General features: G+C 38.5%; 1 protein-coding gene across 1 annotated transcript in view; it reads left to right on the top strand.

Annotated features, from left to right (window-relative positions):
- Positions 1 to 11,589, top strand: part of BCLAF3 (BCLAF1 and THRAP3 family member 3) — a 28,684-nt gene extending 17,095 nt beyond the window's left edge. The window contains exons 9-12 of the mRNA XM_054271859.1: positions 1,067 to 1,181; positions 5,057 to 5,152; positions 9,480 to 9,635; positions 11,337 to 11,589. Coding sequence (XP_054127834.1) covers positions 1,067 to 1,181; positions 5,057 to 5,152; positions 9,480 to 9,635; positions 11,337 to 11,366 — 397 coding nt within the window. The 3' untranslated portion in view covers positions 11,367 to 11,589. The remainder of the gene's footprint in view (positions 1 to 1,066; positions 1,182 to 5,056; positions 5,153 to 9,479; positions 9,636 to 11,336) is intronic.
- The last annotated feature ends 464 nt before the right edge of the window (positions 11,590 to 12,053 follow it).

The raw sequence follows: 12,053 nt of genomic DNA, 5'->3' as shown, positions 1-12,053 counted from the left end.
TGATTAATGAATTTCCAGAGTGTAATAAAATGTATCCACACAATAGTCATAGTTTCTTGTGCAGATTTTTCTTTGAGTGCTATTCCTTGTTCATTTTAAATGCAGTCTGTAATAGCAACTAATGGCAATACACACATTTGGAAAAACATAAGAAGCTGTAGAAGAAATTTCTTGAATTTGGGATTCTTGAATCAAAAATGTTAAGCTTAACAAGTGGAGGAAAAAATCCCTGGACTTGCTTTATTTCCACCAACACACTTCCTCAGTTATTGTCCTGCTTATCTTTTCTGAGAAGTGTAAATTTCCCTGCCAAGTATGGATGTCCTGGAGTTTGTTGTCAGGGGTTCCAGGCTGAGGGCAGTAATGGCATGAGTGATATATAGAATTTTCCTGAGGTTGAGAGGCTTTAATAGCTCACAGGAGATACTGGCAGTGCCTCTGAGCTTATCAAGTGTGCTGCTGTTTTTTTCCTTAACTTGTTTGCAGCTATGAAAACTGTTCCTGTGTGTTTTGTGAAATACAAAGTCTGACTTCTAGTGGTTACTTTTCATGGTAAATATTTTTTTTAGAAGTTTGTGGATGCATCTGTATTAGCAATAATCTTGGTAAAAAAAACATAGAAACAACAAAACAGTTAAAAACAAGCAAGCAAAAGCCCAAAGGCAGAATCAGCTGCTTGCTGAGGATGAAACTGGAGGATGTGGGTGTTCATCTAACGCTGCTGTGGGATGGGGAATGTCGTGGAAGGGCGGGAGTTGTGTGCAGGGAGCGCTGCCGCCGGCCGAGGGCAGCAGTGACCGCGGCACGGCTGAGCCGGGAGCAGAGCCGGGGCTTCACCGGGCAGCGTCCCTGCTCCTCTGCCGTCCGTAAGAGAGTACACATTGCCGTGGAATTCTTTGAGCTGGGACTAGGGATTTGTTGGATTGTCCTAGGAAAATTACTTATAAGCTGTTACTTTGCATTTGTGATACAGATGCTAGAATAAGCCAGTTTAAAATACAGGGTGTTGATATGCTGTGGATTTAGATATTAATTGTTCTCACACTCTCTCTCTCTCATGCATCAGGAACCAGCAAAGCTGCAGTCTTTCAAAGTTACAAACGTCTCAAGTTGATGGTTTCCAAAAGCCTATGAGGTTTATTAAGCCACCTTTCAGGAAATTTATTGGGAGACCTCATCTGGTAAGCCTAAATGTAGAAATAGTAGCTCCTGCATTGTTGATGTATAATGAATATTTTGCTTCATTGTCTATGCTGATGTAAATTTAACAATCTGTGATATCTTGCCCTTTAAAATTTTGAGTGAGACTTTTTATCTTCTTTCTGTGCTCAACAATGAAACTACTCATAATTTCACAGTTCTGGTGCAAGAGCACTTCCTCAGCTGTTTTTGAAGCAGAGATTAGTACATCTGAACTAAAACCACTTTGATACCACTCCTTTTCTTTTCATAAAAGAAGCTTGTGTCTAATATCACATTTCTTCCACATAATGGTGTAATTACCTAAATTATAAAATAGTAGGCCTTGTTATTGAGCAGATAATCTGAGCTAATGTTAAGTAGTTTGAGAAAAAAGAATACTTTCTTGCATTCTAGTTGTCACTGGTACAAAGGGAAGGCCTGAATCTTGTGTGGGTGGTATTGTTACTGAAACAGTGTTTCTTTTCTCTTCATTATGATAAAAGTTCTGAAAAGCACTAATTTTAAATAAAAATGAGGAGCAAATTACAGAAATAACAAGAATTATCTGAAAAATGTTCCTGGGGATGAAATGTTAAACAATGCATTGTCACATCTCTTGAATAATATTGCATTTATGAAACCTAGTTTTGGACAACTATACTGTAGGCTATCTTTCTGCAGTTTACTTCAATACTGAAGTGGGCAAGACAATAACATTAGGTCCAGTACAAGTAAATTTGTCTCCTGTGGAAAGTTCTAAAGAACTGTAATCAGTTCCAGGTGTTTGTGCTTGTTTAACCTGGGGAACTGGTGAGATCAGAAAAGCTTTTTTAATGTGTGCAGTATAATTCTAAATAATTTTTTTTCCTAAACTTTTTTTTTTCTGATGGCTGCAAAATAAGAAGGACACTAACATAAGTTGACATTCTTTATGCACTGTAACTAATACCCTATGGAGAGGGTTCCAGGAGTCCATGAAACTTAGTTCTGAGGTCCATGAAAAGAAGCTTTCATGTAGTCAACTCCCAAATGTAGCTGCTTTGCAGATAAAAAAGTGCCTCCTTCAGTGTAAAAAACCACAAGTTTTTAATGGTAAAAGCCATTACTTATTCAAGACTAAGATTCAGGTCTCCCAAAGCAAGTGCCAATGGCTCAGTAACTGCATTGGGTCTGGAGTTCATTTTCATGGCAGCCCTCCCAGTGCTGTGCTTTGCCCTGTGCAGGAAGGTGCTGGTAGCACACAGTGTTGGGCTGCTGCTGGGCAGGGCTCCACATGGCAGAGCTGCCTCTCCTGCTTCCCACCCCACTCCCAGCCTGGGCCTGGGTCTTGGGAGAGACCATAGCCAGGACAGCTGACCCAAACTGACCATATGACCTCCTCTGCTCAGTCAGGAGAAAGGAAATAATAATAATAAAAGCTCAGAGAAAGGAAGGAGAGTGTGGGAGGTAATTGGTTATTGTGACATTTGTCTTCTGGAGCAGCCACTGTGCACTGAAACTTGGCTTCCTGGGAAGTGGCTGCACCTTGCTTGCTGGTGGGAAGTAGAGAAGAAATCTTACATTTTCCCTGGCATCTATGTGCAGTTTTTGCTTTTGCTTTATTAAACTGCCTTTTTCTTGACCCATGTGGTTTTTAAAATTTTATTTTCTCCCTCCCAGCCCTGCTGAAGGAGAATGATGGGGCTGCTTGGTGGGTACCTGGTATCCAGCCAAGGTTAACTCACCACAGTAATACTGTAATTGCAAATAAAAAGGAGGTTGGTTTGAAAAAAACACTTGAGTTATTTCTAAATGTGGTGAAGATTCAGGAAGATTGCATTTTCTATTTAATAGTGAACTGCAAACATGCAGCTTTTAGAAAGTCCTGCACTGCAGTAAGGAGTAATTCCTTTGGAACAACGGTAGGTGTAAAAGCTTAGGTATTAAAAATGCAAGACATCCTAAAGACAGAATGGCTCTTAATGGTCAGCCTTTCAGAGGCTGGTTTGCAGACAAGTACAGAAATAAAAAGCTTTAATTAAGTAATCAAAATATAATATTTGTGATGTTAATATTCAGTAATTGAGAGTTGAGCTTAAACTTGAGAAAAACTTAGGCCTGAAAGGTACAATTGTGTATCTAAACTTGATTGTAAGATTTGTCCATTTAGCCTTGTCCCCTCCTGACAAAAGGAGGCCAGCTAAAGAGTGAAGTAGAAAATCAGAAGCATACATGTGTACATGTGTATTCCTCCTCCTTTTTTTTTTTTTTTTAAGGCTCTGGTTTAAGAACTTCCTAAAAAGTGGTTTGCTATACCTTTGCATCAAGTAGTTCTAATGTTAATATTTCTGTGAATGTATTTTAGTCTTAAGGAAGGTGGGGATGGGGAGGGCTGTATCCAGAGTTAATTAAGGCAAGCTTTATTTTAATTCCTAGAGGTTTATTTTGAACTATAATGGGAAGTTTTTCTAATTTTTTTTTCTTCTTGCTGGATTCCCAGCTTAAAGGAAGAGTGTACTTCAGCTAGGAGCTTCCTGATTTGTGTTGTATGTAGAAAGTTAATTTGATTTTGTGGAGTGTCTTTATTTTCTTAGAATAAGAAGGGAACTGGGAAGTTCCTATCTTTTTCTTGCAAAAACCATTTTGATCTCACTTCATAAAATCTTTCTTCTTCTCTTTTTGTTCTCCAAATCCTTTCTTGTCAAGGCATTGTAAGAAGCTGAATAGTAGGCAATAACATAGTGTAAAAAAGAAAAAAGAAAGTTAACTTAAAAAGTTATCTTGGATTCTAACATAATTCCATTGCATTTATAGCCACCCTCTCTCTCCAATAAATCCATTATTAGCAGTTTTACCAGAAAGGTTTCGTAGTTGTTAGAGGACAGAAATTCTGAGAACAGCAAAGTATGCATTTGGATTTATTATTTAATATTAGCATTTTTGAAATATTTCAGGGGAGTTCTCTTCTTAGGTTCTTTTTAAAATTTATTTCAAGCTGATGAAATTTCCTCTATTAAGAGAGTTCAACAGTGTTGGAATGCTTCTGTGATTATTCAAGAATGAACCATAGACAAATTTCTTTAGTTGCTTAGAGTTCATTAGCATGTTTGTTCTGTCTTCATAAAGGACTTCAATATATGCCAGTACAGGCCAATGCCTCTGTAAATATTGGTGATCATATGCAATGATGGATGGGAATGACATCCTCTAGAAGTAGCTGTCATAGGGAAAGTTAGAAAAGAGCCAAAGTGTGCAGGTAGGTCAGTGGCTGAGGGAGTGCTCTGTTTTAGGCAACCACAGCTGTGTGATTACAGCTGTTCAGTGTGTTGACACAACAATTTCAATACTAGCTGTCTGTGTAACTTGCTTTTGAAATTGTGCTTGTGTGGCAGGCAAGCAATTCTCAAATGCTCCCTTGAAATGAGGAGTTCAAAGCAGCATTTTCTAAGGACCTCAATGTGCTACACATTGTTTGTTTGCTGTGGAGGTGTGTGTGTGCTACACACAGAGGGGTGATGGCCCTGTGCTAACCAGGAGCTCCAGAGAGCCAATCCTGTTGCCCTTGTTCCTGATGCAAGCCATGACTTCTCTACTTGATACATGCATTTGTTCTGGGAGGGAGGGAGGGATGGAGAACCTTAATTGTGTTGTCAGCTGCTTTGATCTCTCCAAGAGGAAGGCATTCTGGGAGGATGGTCTGTATCATCTTTAGCTTCTGTGGACTCTGCTGGCCCTTCAGCTCAATGCTCCTGTTACTCCAGTTCCTTCAAAGAGTGTCATTGTGTCAAACAGTACAAGACTGAATGTGTTGCAATATTTGTTAGTGTAACCTGAACAATTTATATTTTTTCTTGAACAATTTATTAACATGAAGTTATTACTGTTTTCCTTCTAGAATTCTTACTATGCTTCAAAATCAAGTGACACTTACCCCCACAGACGTATTAGAGGACACCTTGAAAATGCAGGACCCATCAGAAGGCACTTTAAGGTACAGATCAGCTTTTATAAAGAGTTCGTTTTATAAAATGGTGGTTGAACCTGTTGAGTTTCGTAACAGGAGACACTTTTGAAGGTATTAAGTGCCATGAAAAATAGTGTCATCAAAGCCTAATTGTTTCTGTTGGAATAATGGGAGGCTTAGCTTTTAGTAGGTGAGAGGGCTGGCAGTGGATTGAGCAGGGCTGTCCAGTGTTGTATGCAGGCAGTTGAAATAAATAGGTTAATGCAGAGTCAGGAATAAGAAATGCAGGAGTTGCTCAATGACTAGAAAACTCATCTCTCCAAAACCCAAGCTGCTGAGCTTTTTTCCTTCATGTGACAGAAGCCTGAGCTTTTTCCATTATGAGTTGTGTTACTTTCCAAACTGTATTACTGTTATTTCATTAACACATTCATGTAGGGATTTCTGGGGAAATAATGTCATGTGAATACCCTACATACTGCTAGGTATGCATTTAAAAAATTGAAAGAAGTGAGGTTTTATTCTTGGAGCCTCAAGAGGGTAAAGGGATTGACAGTTGTGCTTCTTTCTCAGGTAGAGCAGTGACCAACTAATGCCTTTTAATTGTAAAATGTGTCCTGGGTTCAGCAGAAAACCAAAACATTTCCTTTTCTGCTGACAGTGGCATGCTCTGCATGAGTCCAGTTAGAATTGTTGATGTGAGAAAAGTATAAGTCAAATCTAAAGCAACTTTACACTAATTTTCTACCTTGAAATTGCCCCTACATTTTTAATATGCATTCTTAAGAGTAAAGTAATACACAGACTAGACAATCACCTTTTCTGTTTTGTAGATAGTGAAGCAGAATTTTAATGGGTAATTAGCTGTCATTTTTGGATGAAACTTTGAAAGGTGGAGAAGTATAGATGTGGGTTGTGGGTTTTTCCCCCTTCTTTCCTCCCACCCCACCCCACCCCAAACATAAAAGCTGTAGAATTAAAAAACTTTCTCCAGTTTAGGTGTGCTTTGCCAGCCAACCTTAGTCAGACAGCTGAGCTAACACCAACATAAACTGCTGTCTTGACTCTACTGGAGAAAGTCTTTGTCCAAGTTAAAAAGTTGGAAGTGTTCAAAGCCTGACACAACTATTTCAACACCTAAGAAGATGGTAGCCTGTTATTCTGTGTCCCCACTGTATTGTCAGCCTCCAGGTGATGGAGGAATCTTGCACTGGCTGCTGGATCCCTGAGGCAGTGTTGGTGGTTGATGTTCCTTTCATTTACATCATTCTGCAGCTCTGCTGGTTGTACAAGCAGGAAAGTGTCCATTTAAGTTGTCACCTCATGTAGAGATGAATATTGCAGTACCCAGTGATCTGTCCCTTGATGCTTTAATATTTATAGGGAAAATGGAATATGCACTTGTATTGCAGTTTGCTTTTGTGTATAGCACTTTCATATTGCCATGGAAACAGTGGTGTTGATTTGACTTCATTTCTTTAATTTTTTACGTTTAAATTCCTTTTGCACAACAGTTTTCTTGCTGTGCTGTTGATGAAATAGAGGTGATTTGACTGTCTTCTACACTCAGGACTTTCTTGGCTAATTATTTAAAAGAACTGCAACATACTGAGAAACAAAAACCTCACCAAAAAACCCATATAGAATTCCATTCTTTGCCTTCCCCTCTCCCCACCTCCCAAAACAAGCCCCACACAGTTTTTTCTTGATATGTAAAATAGGGGCATTTAAATTTAATAAGCAAAAAGTGATGACTACTCAGAGTATTTAAAAAAAACATATGGTCTGCACTGTGTTTTTGAGAAAAGAAAAAACTGCTGTTCTAAAATACTTTATAAAGGATCTGGAGCAGTCTTACAAAATTTAAAAGGTCTTTTTTGTAATGACTCTTTTATCATGAATCACTAAGTCAGCCTTTAAGCAAGTAAGTGCAAAGTGATCTTTAAAACTAAACTGCATTCACTGCTTAAAAAAAGTTCAGTGTATTACTGGCTGTGGTGGGTTCACCCCTGCCAGCAGCACAGCACCACACAGCTGCTGCCACCCTCCCCTCAGCTGCCTTCCTCTCCCAGCAGGATGGGATGGAAAACGTGGAGAGCAAAAGTGAGAGAAGTCATGAGTTGAGATGAATGACAGTTTTAAGTAGTGAAGAAAAAAGTGATGCAAAGGCCGTCACTCACCATCTGTCACAAGGTGACTGATGCCCAGCTGGTCCCCAAGCAATGGCTACTTCCTCCAAAACCCCCTTCCCCCAGTTTCTGTTCCATAGGAGATCATATGGTGTATGACATCTCTGTACTCAGCTTGGGCCACCTGTCCTGGCTGTGTCCCCTCCCTGCTTCTTGCCCACCCTGGTGTCCTTTCTGAGCAGCAGAGTAAGGAAAGAGGAGAAGATGTTGCTGCTGTGCAGGTACTGCTGGGCAATAGCCAAAGCAATGGTGTGTTACCAGTGCATTTTTAGCCACAAATCCAAAACTCAGCACCATGCATGCTGCTGTGAAGAAAATTAACTCCATCCCTGCCACACAGTGCAGCCATATATATTTACTCACATACCCTTGTTTTAGAGCTTCAGGCTCCTAGGGATTGTCATTAGCATTATTTATAACAGTCCTAATGTAAACCTGGATTGTCACTTCAGCAGACTCTTTTCTTATTTCTAGACCAAAAGTTTTGATGTTTTCCACAAACTTTAGATTATCTTGTTTTGCTATAAGCTGTGTGTGACTGAGGTGCCTATTTGTCAAATGTATATATAATCTGTTAGCTTTGTCTGTAACTGATGCTGCTCTACATTAATATTACTGCTGTGTCCTTCCCACTTACAGAACACATAGATGCTTAAGTTGAAAAGTCTGAGCTGTTTATAAGGCAATTTTCAATACCTTTCACCTTTTCCCCATCCCTTGCTTGTTCTAGTCCTTTGTTTATTGCCATACAATTGCAGTGGCCGACCACCAAGGCCTCCTTTCTAGTCACTGAAGTCAAGGGAACCATAGCAGGAATGGGGAAATGGGAACTTCTAGTGCTGTGTTCAGGGCATTAATCCAGCATTAAAAGTGCCCTTCACTTTTCCCTGTGATAGGCACATACCTATGTCATACAACCTAGTGCAAGGAAGTTCTTTGTGCCTGGTGTGCCTGCACTCTGATACTCTCCAGGAAAGTGATGGGCATTGAATGGGCATTTGCAAGTGTTCTCCGTCAGAGTAACCCTGGGGGAATGAATGATGGGGCCAGATTGTCACTTGTCTCCTGCAAAGTAGCTGGGTGAAATGATTTGTGAAATAACAGAACCTCTGCATGTGCATAAAGAAACCTCTGTTCTGTACAGTTCTTTCTTTATTGTTCACCAGCCACACAGTGGAAAACACAGTGGAAAAAGTGGTACTAAAGTTATTGCAGTCTCAGAGCATGTGATTTTTCTTGAAGTGATCTTTGCTCTGTCAAAATGAGACATTTCACCAAAGGAATTTTGTCATGCTCAAGAAAGGCTGTTTCTGTGACATATTTTGTTTTCTCCTGCCCTTCAAAGGTAAAAGATAAGAAGAATTTATATGGCCTGAAGGCTTTCTCTGGTTTTAGATGAAAACTCATTGTTTGAATTTGGAGTAGCTGTTGGAAAACTTAAAATGGCATTGTTGTAAAACTATGGAAAATCACGATAAATAACATTTTTATTACTCTAAAGACATTTACTGCTTATTTATTGGAGATCTGAGTGCCTAGGAATGAAAATCTTTTTCAAACTTTAGCCACTGTGATCAGTGTTGATCTTGCTATATCCTTTCTGTGTTTTTATAATACCTTTCACCTTTAAGTCTTCTGATACCTCTGTGGCCTCTGCTCCTAGTCCCACACTAGGTTAGTTTGCAGTTTTCCAGTGTGGAGGTATCAAAGGCATAGAAAATGCCTGTGTGTTCAGACTGTCAGACATTAAAGCTCTAAGAAAAACATGTGTACTGACTTGTGTTAGTGTGACACTTCAGACTCAATGTGTGCCTGCTGCAGGCTTGGCATCACTGAATTGGGTAGTGGCAGTGAGGTGAAAGTGTTTTGTTGATGGACTGTGCCTCATTAATGGTTGTAAAAATGTTGTACAATGCATTTATTTTTTTCCTACAAGGAAGATAATTTCCTATGTTTTAAACAGCAAGTGCAATACACCAGTTCTTTGAGTCCTGTGGTCTGAGAAATAATACATGGATGTAAAGGAAGAGGGTGTGCACTTGCAATGCATGCTTCTGTCATTGAGTACTGGAGGTTTTACATGTGTATAGCTGTAAATATGAACTGTTTGAGTTTTGGTGCCCTCATTTTGCACACTTTTTTCTTCCTTTCCCCCACCCTTACAGAGCAACTTTGCAGATGGCCGTTTGCAATCCCATTATAAATCAGGCTTAGTGCAGAAGGGTTTATATATTCAGGCAAAGTACCAGCGGTTACGTTCTGTTGGTGTAAGGGGATTTGCCACTAATAAATTCAGAGATGGATTTTTGAGGAAAGAAAAGGTAAGTTGGATTAATTTATTTTTCACTAAGCCATTTGTAAAATATGCATATTCATAAGATCCATTTTGATTTTTAAATCTCCATGGGATGATTTGGATGGGACTTCCTGGGATATTGGCTCTTTGTACTTCACTGGCAAACTTGACTCTTGTTGTGCACTCTTGTTTCCTCTCTGTTTATTCTATGGAAACTTGCTGAAACTTGCTTTGTGTAACTGCAAATCAGAGATGCCCTCTGAGATTCTGTGGTTCCTTCTGTTCCAGTATTTTTTCCTCAAGCTCAGCTGATTTCTCTTCCTACTGACAGGACCAGAAATTGTGTCTTTGTGAAACAAAATATTCTATCCTGTTTAATCTAAGAGAAGGATATTAATTTTTTAATACATTTGTGCGTCTCCTTTTTTGTTATGTTTCCGTAATTATGTGCTTTAGAGTATTCACTGGGGTGCTGCTCTGAACAAAATTTCCTGCACAATATAATGTCTTGTGTAAAATAGTTTGATAAACTTAAGCTTTGATTTGCAGAGTGTATGGGCCAACAATAATCTTGAACTGCAGAAGAACTTTTGAGCCATATAAAATGTTGCAGCTTTTGTGAGGATCAGTAGTTAAAACATACTAAATCCTTTATTGGAATTGATCAAAGTAGTATGAAGTTACTTGTGACATGGGGGAATTGGATTATATGAGCTACACAGCCCCTTGCAGCTCTGTGTGAGTTTTTGTTTTGTAACTCTGTGTCCATCCAGCTACAAGTAAACACACTTGAATAAATAAGCATTTGTAGTTGGATTAGAGTTTAGCTCTTGGAGCACAGAAGCACCTTAAAGCACAGGTTCTTACGGTTGTTTGCAAAATTCCTCAAGTTTACAGCCCAGTGGGCAGAAGAAAAAGTCCCCAACACCCCTTAAGGAAACACACTTATAAAAAACAAACCAAACAAACAAAAAACACCCAACCGTCAGAAAGAAAACCAAGCGCTTGAAACAAGGTAAAGAGATCACTTGTAACTGAAGTGTCTGGGAAAATATATCTTCTATTTGCATGGGCTCTGAGAAGTATTATCTTTGAAGGCTAAATTGAATTGGAATTAGTGGAAAATAGGAGAAAGATATCCCCCCCTCCCCCGATTATGACCTTGTGAAATGGCTATAGCAATGTTACAATTTGTTGTTGTGAGCTATTTCCAGTGTTGTTCTATAATTGGCTGTTAAGATTCTTGTCTGGAACCTATAAAGCATACTTAAAACATGCTGGCGGCTAGATACTGAATCAGAGATTCATCAGTAACTTCTGAATTTTATGGGATTTTTTACACCTGCTGAATTTGAGTGTGTCTGAATTTAAAGTAAAATAAACCCTGAAGAATAGGTATGACAACCATTTTCTTAACAGCATACTGTTTGCTGGTTGGCTAATTCCTAAAAACTAAAACTGTTCCTGAAATTGTAGCATTTTGCCTATTGTGATGATAAAGCTTGTTAAGATCTGTTAAACAGGTCTGAACATCTTTATTTCACTTTATTTCATTTGAAGTAATAATGATACATATGTATTTTTTAAGGTAAGCTCTTTATAGTTGTGGTGTTTGAGTCCATAATTGAAAGAACCTTGCATTTTACATACAGCACTTAGGAAGGTTGGGAGGGTTTTTCTGCTATTACAACTGACAGTAATGATTTTCTTTTTTTTCTCTGTGTAGGGAAATCTAAATATTGCAACAGAAACCTGAACTGAGCTGAGATCCTGAAGTTGAAACAGACAACACAGCAAAGGGATCATCTATTCAGTTTTTGACAACTTTCTCAAGACTTAAAAAAGGATAAAGGAACTAATGCTGTAACTTTCTTGATTAAAAAATAACTTTATTTTGAATGCTGCAGAACTTTTTTACAGTTTTAATAATTGCTTTTAAAGTACAGTATTCAATTAAAACATCATATTATGTACCTTTAGTTCTGTGTGCATACGAGTCTCAAGTAAGGAAGTCATTGAAGGGAGTCTTATTTATTGAGTACTTTTTCTCCAAGCATGATGTTACAGATGGAACTTGAGTTGTTATACCTAGAGGTTTCTATGTTGAAAGTTTATTGCTAATGTAATAATAAAAAAGAAAAAAAAAAGTGCCTGAATTGTTTGGTAATAGCACATTAGCTCAGGATTTTCCAGTTAATGACCTTTTAGGTTGTGCAATAGATTTTACACCTCTGTTCAGTCATTTCCATAACACAGTATTTTGTATTACTTTGGATTAATAATACACTTGGATTTCTGATGTGTATATACATTTGTAAATTGTTAGAATGTTGGGACAACTTTCAGCATTTGGTTAAAATTAATGGTAACAGGCAGTTATGTAAAGTACTGTAGCAGTAGCTTATAACTGCACTGAAAGCATGCTTGGGTTTGTTAGAAGATT

This window comes from Melozone crissalis, unplaced genomic scaffold, assembly GCF_028551555.1.
Source record: "Melozone crissalis strain CALT ecotype California unplaced genomic scaffold, PUWL_Pcris_2 ptg000013l_1, whole genome shotgun sequence".
In the NCBI taxonomy this organism is placed as follows: Eukaryota; Metazoa; Chordata; class Aves; order Passeriformes; family Passerellidae; genus Melozone; species Melozone crissalis.
This window is presented reverse-complemented; position numbering and strand designations above follow the sequence as displayed.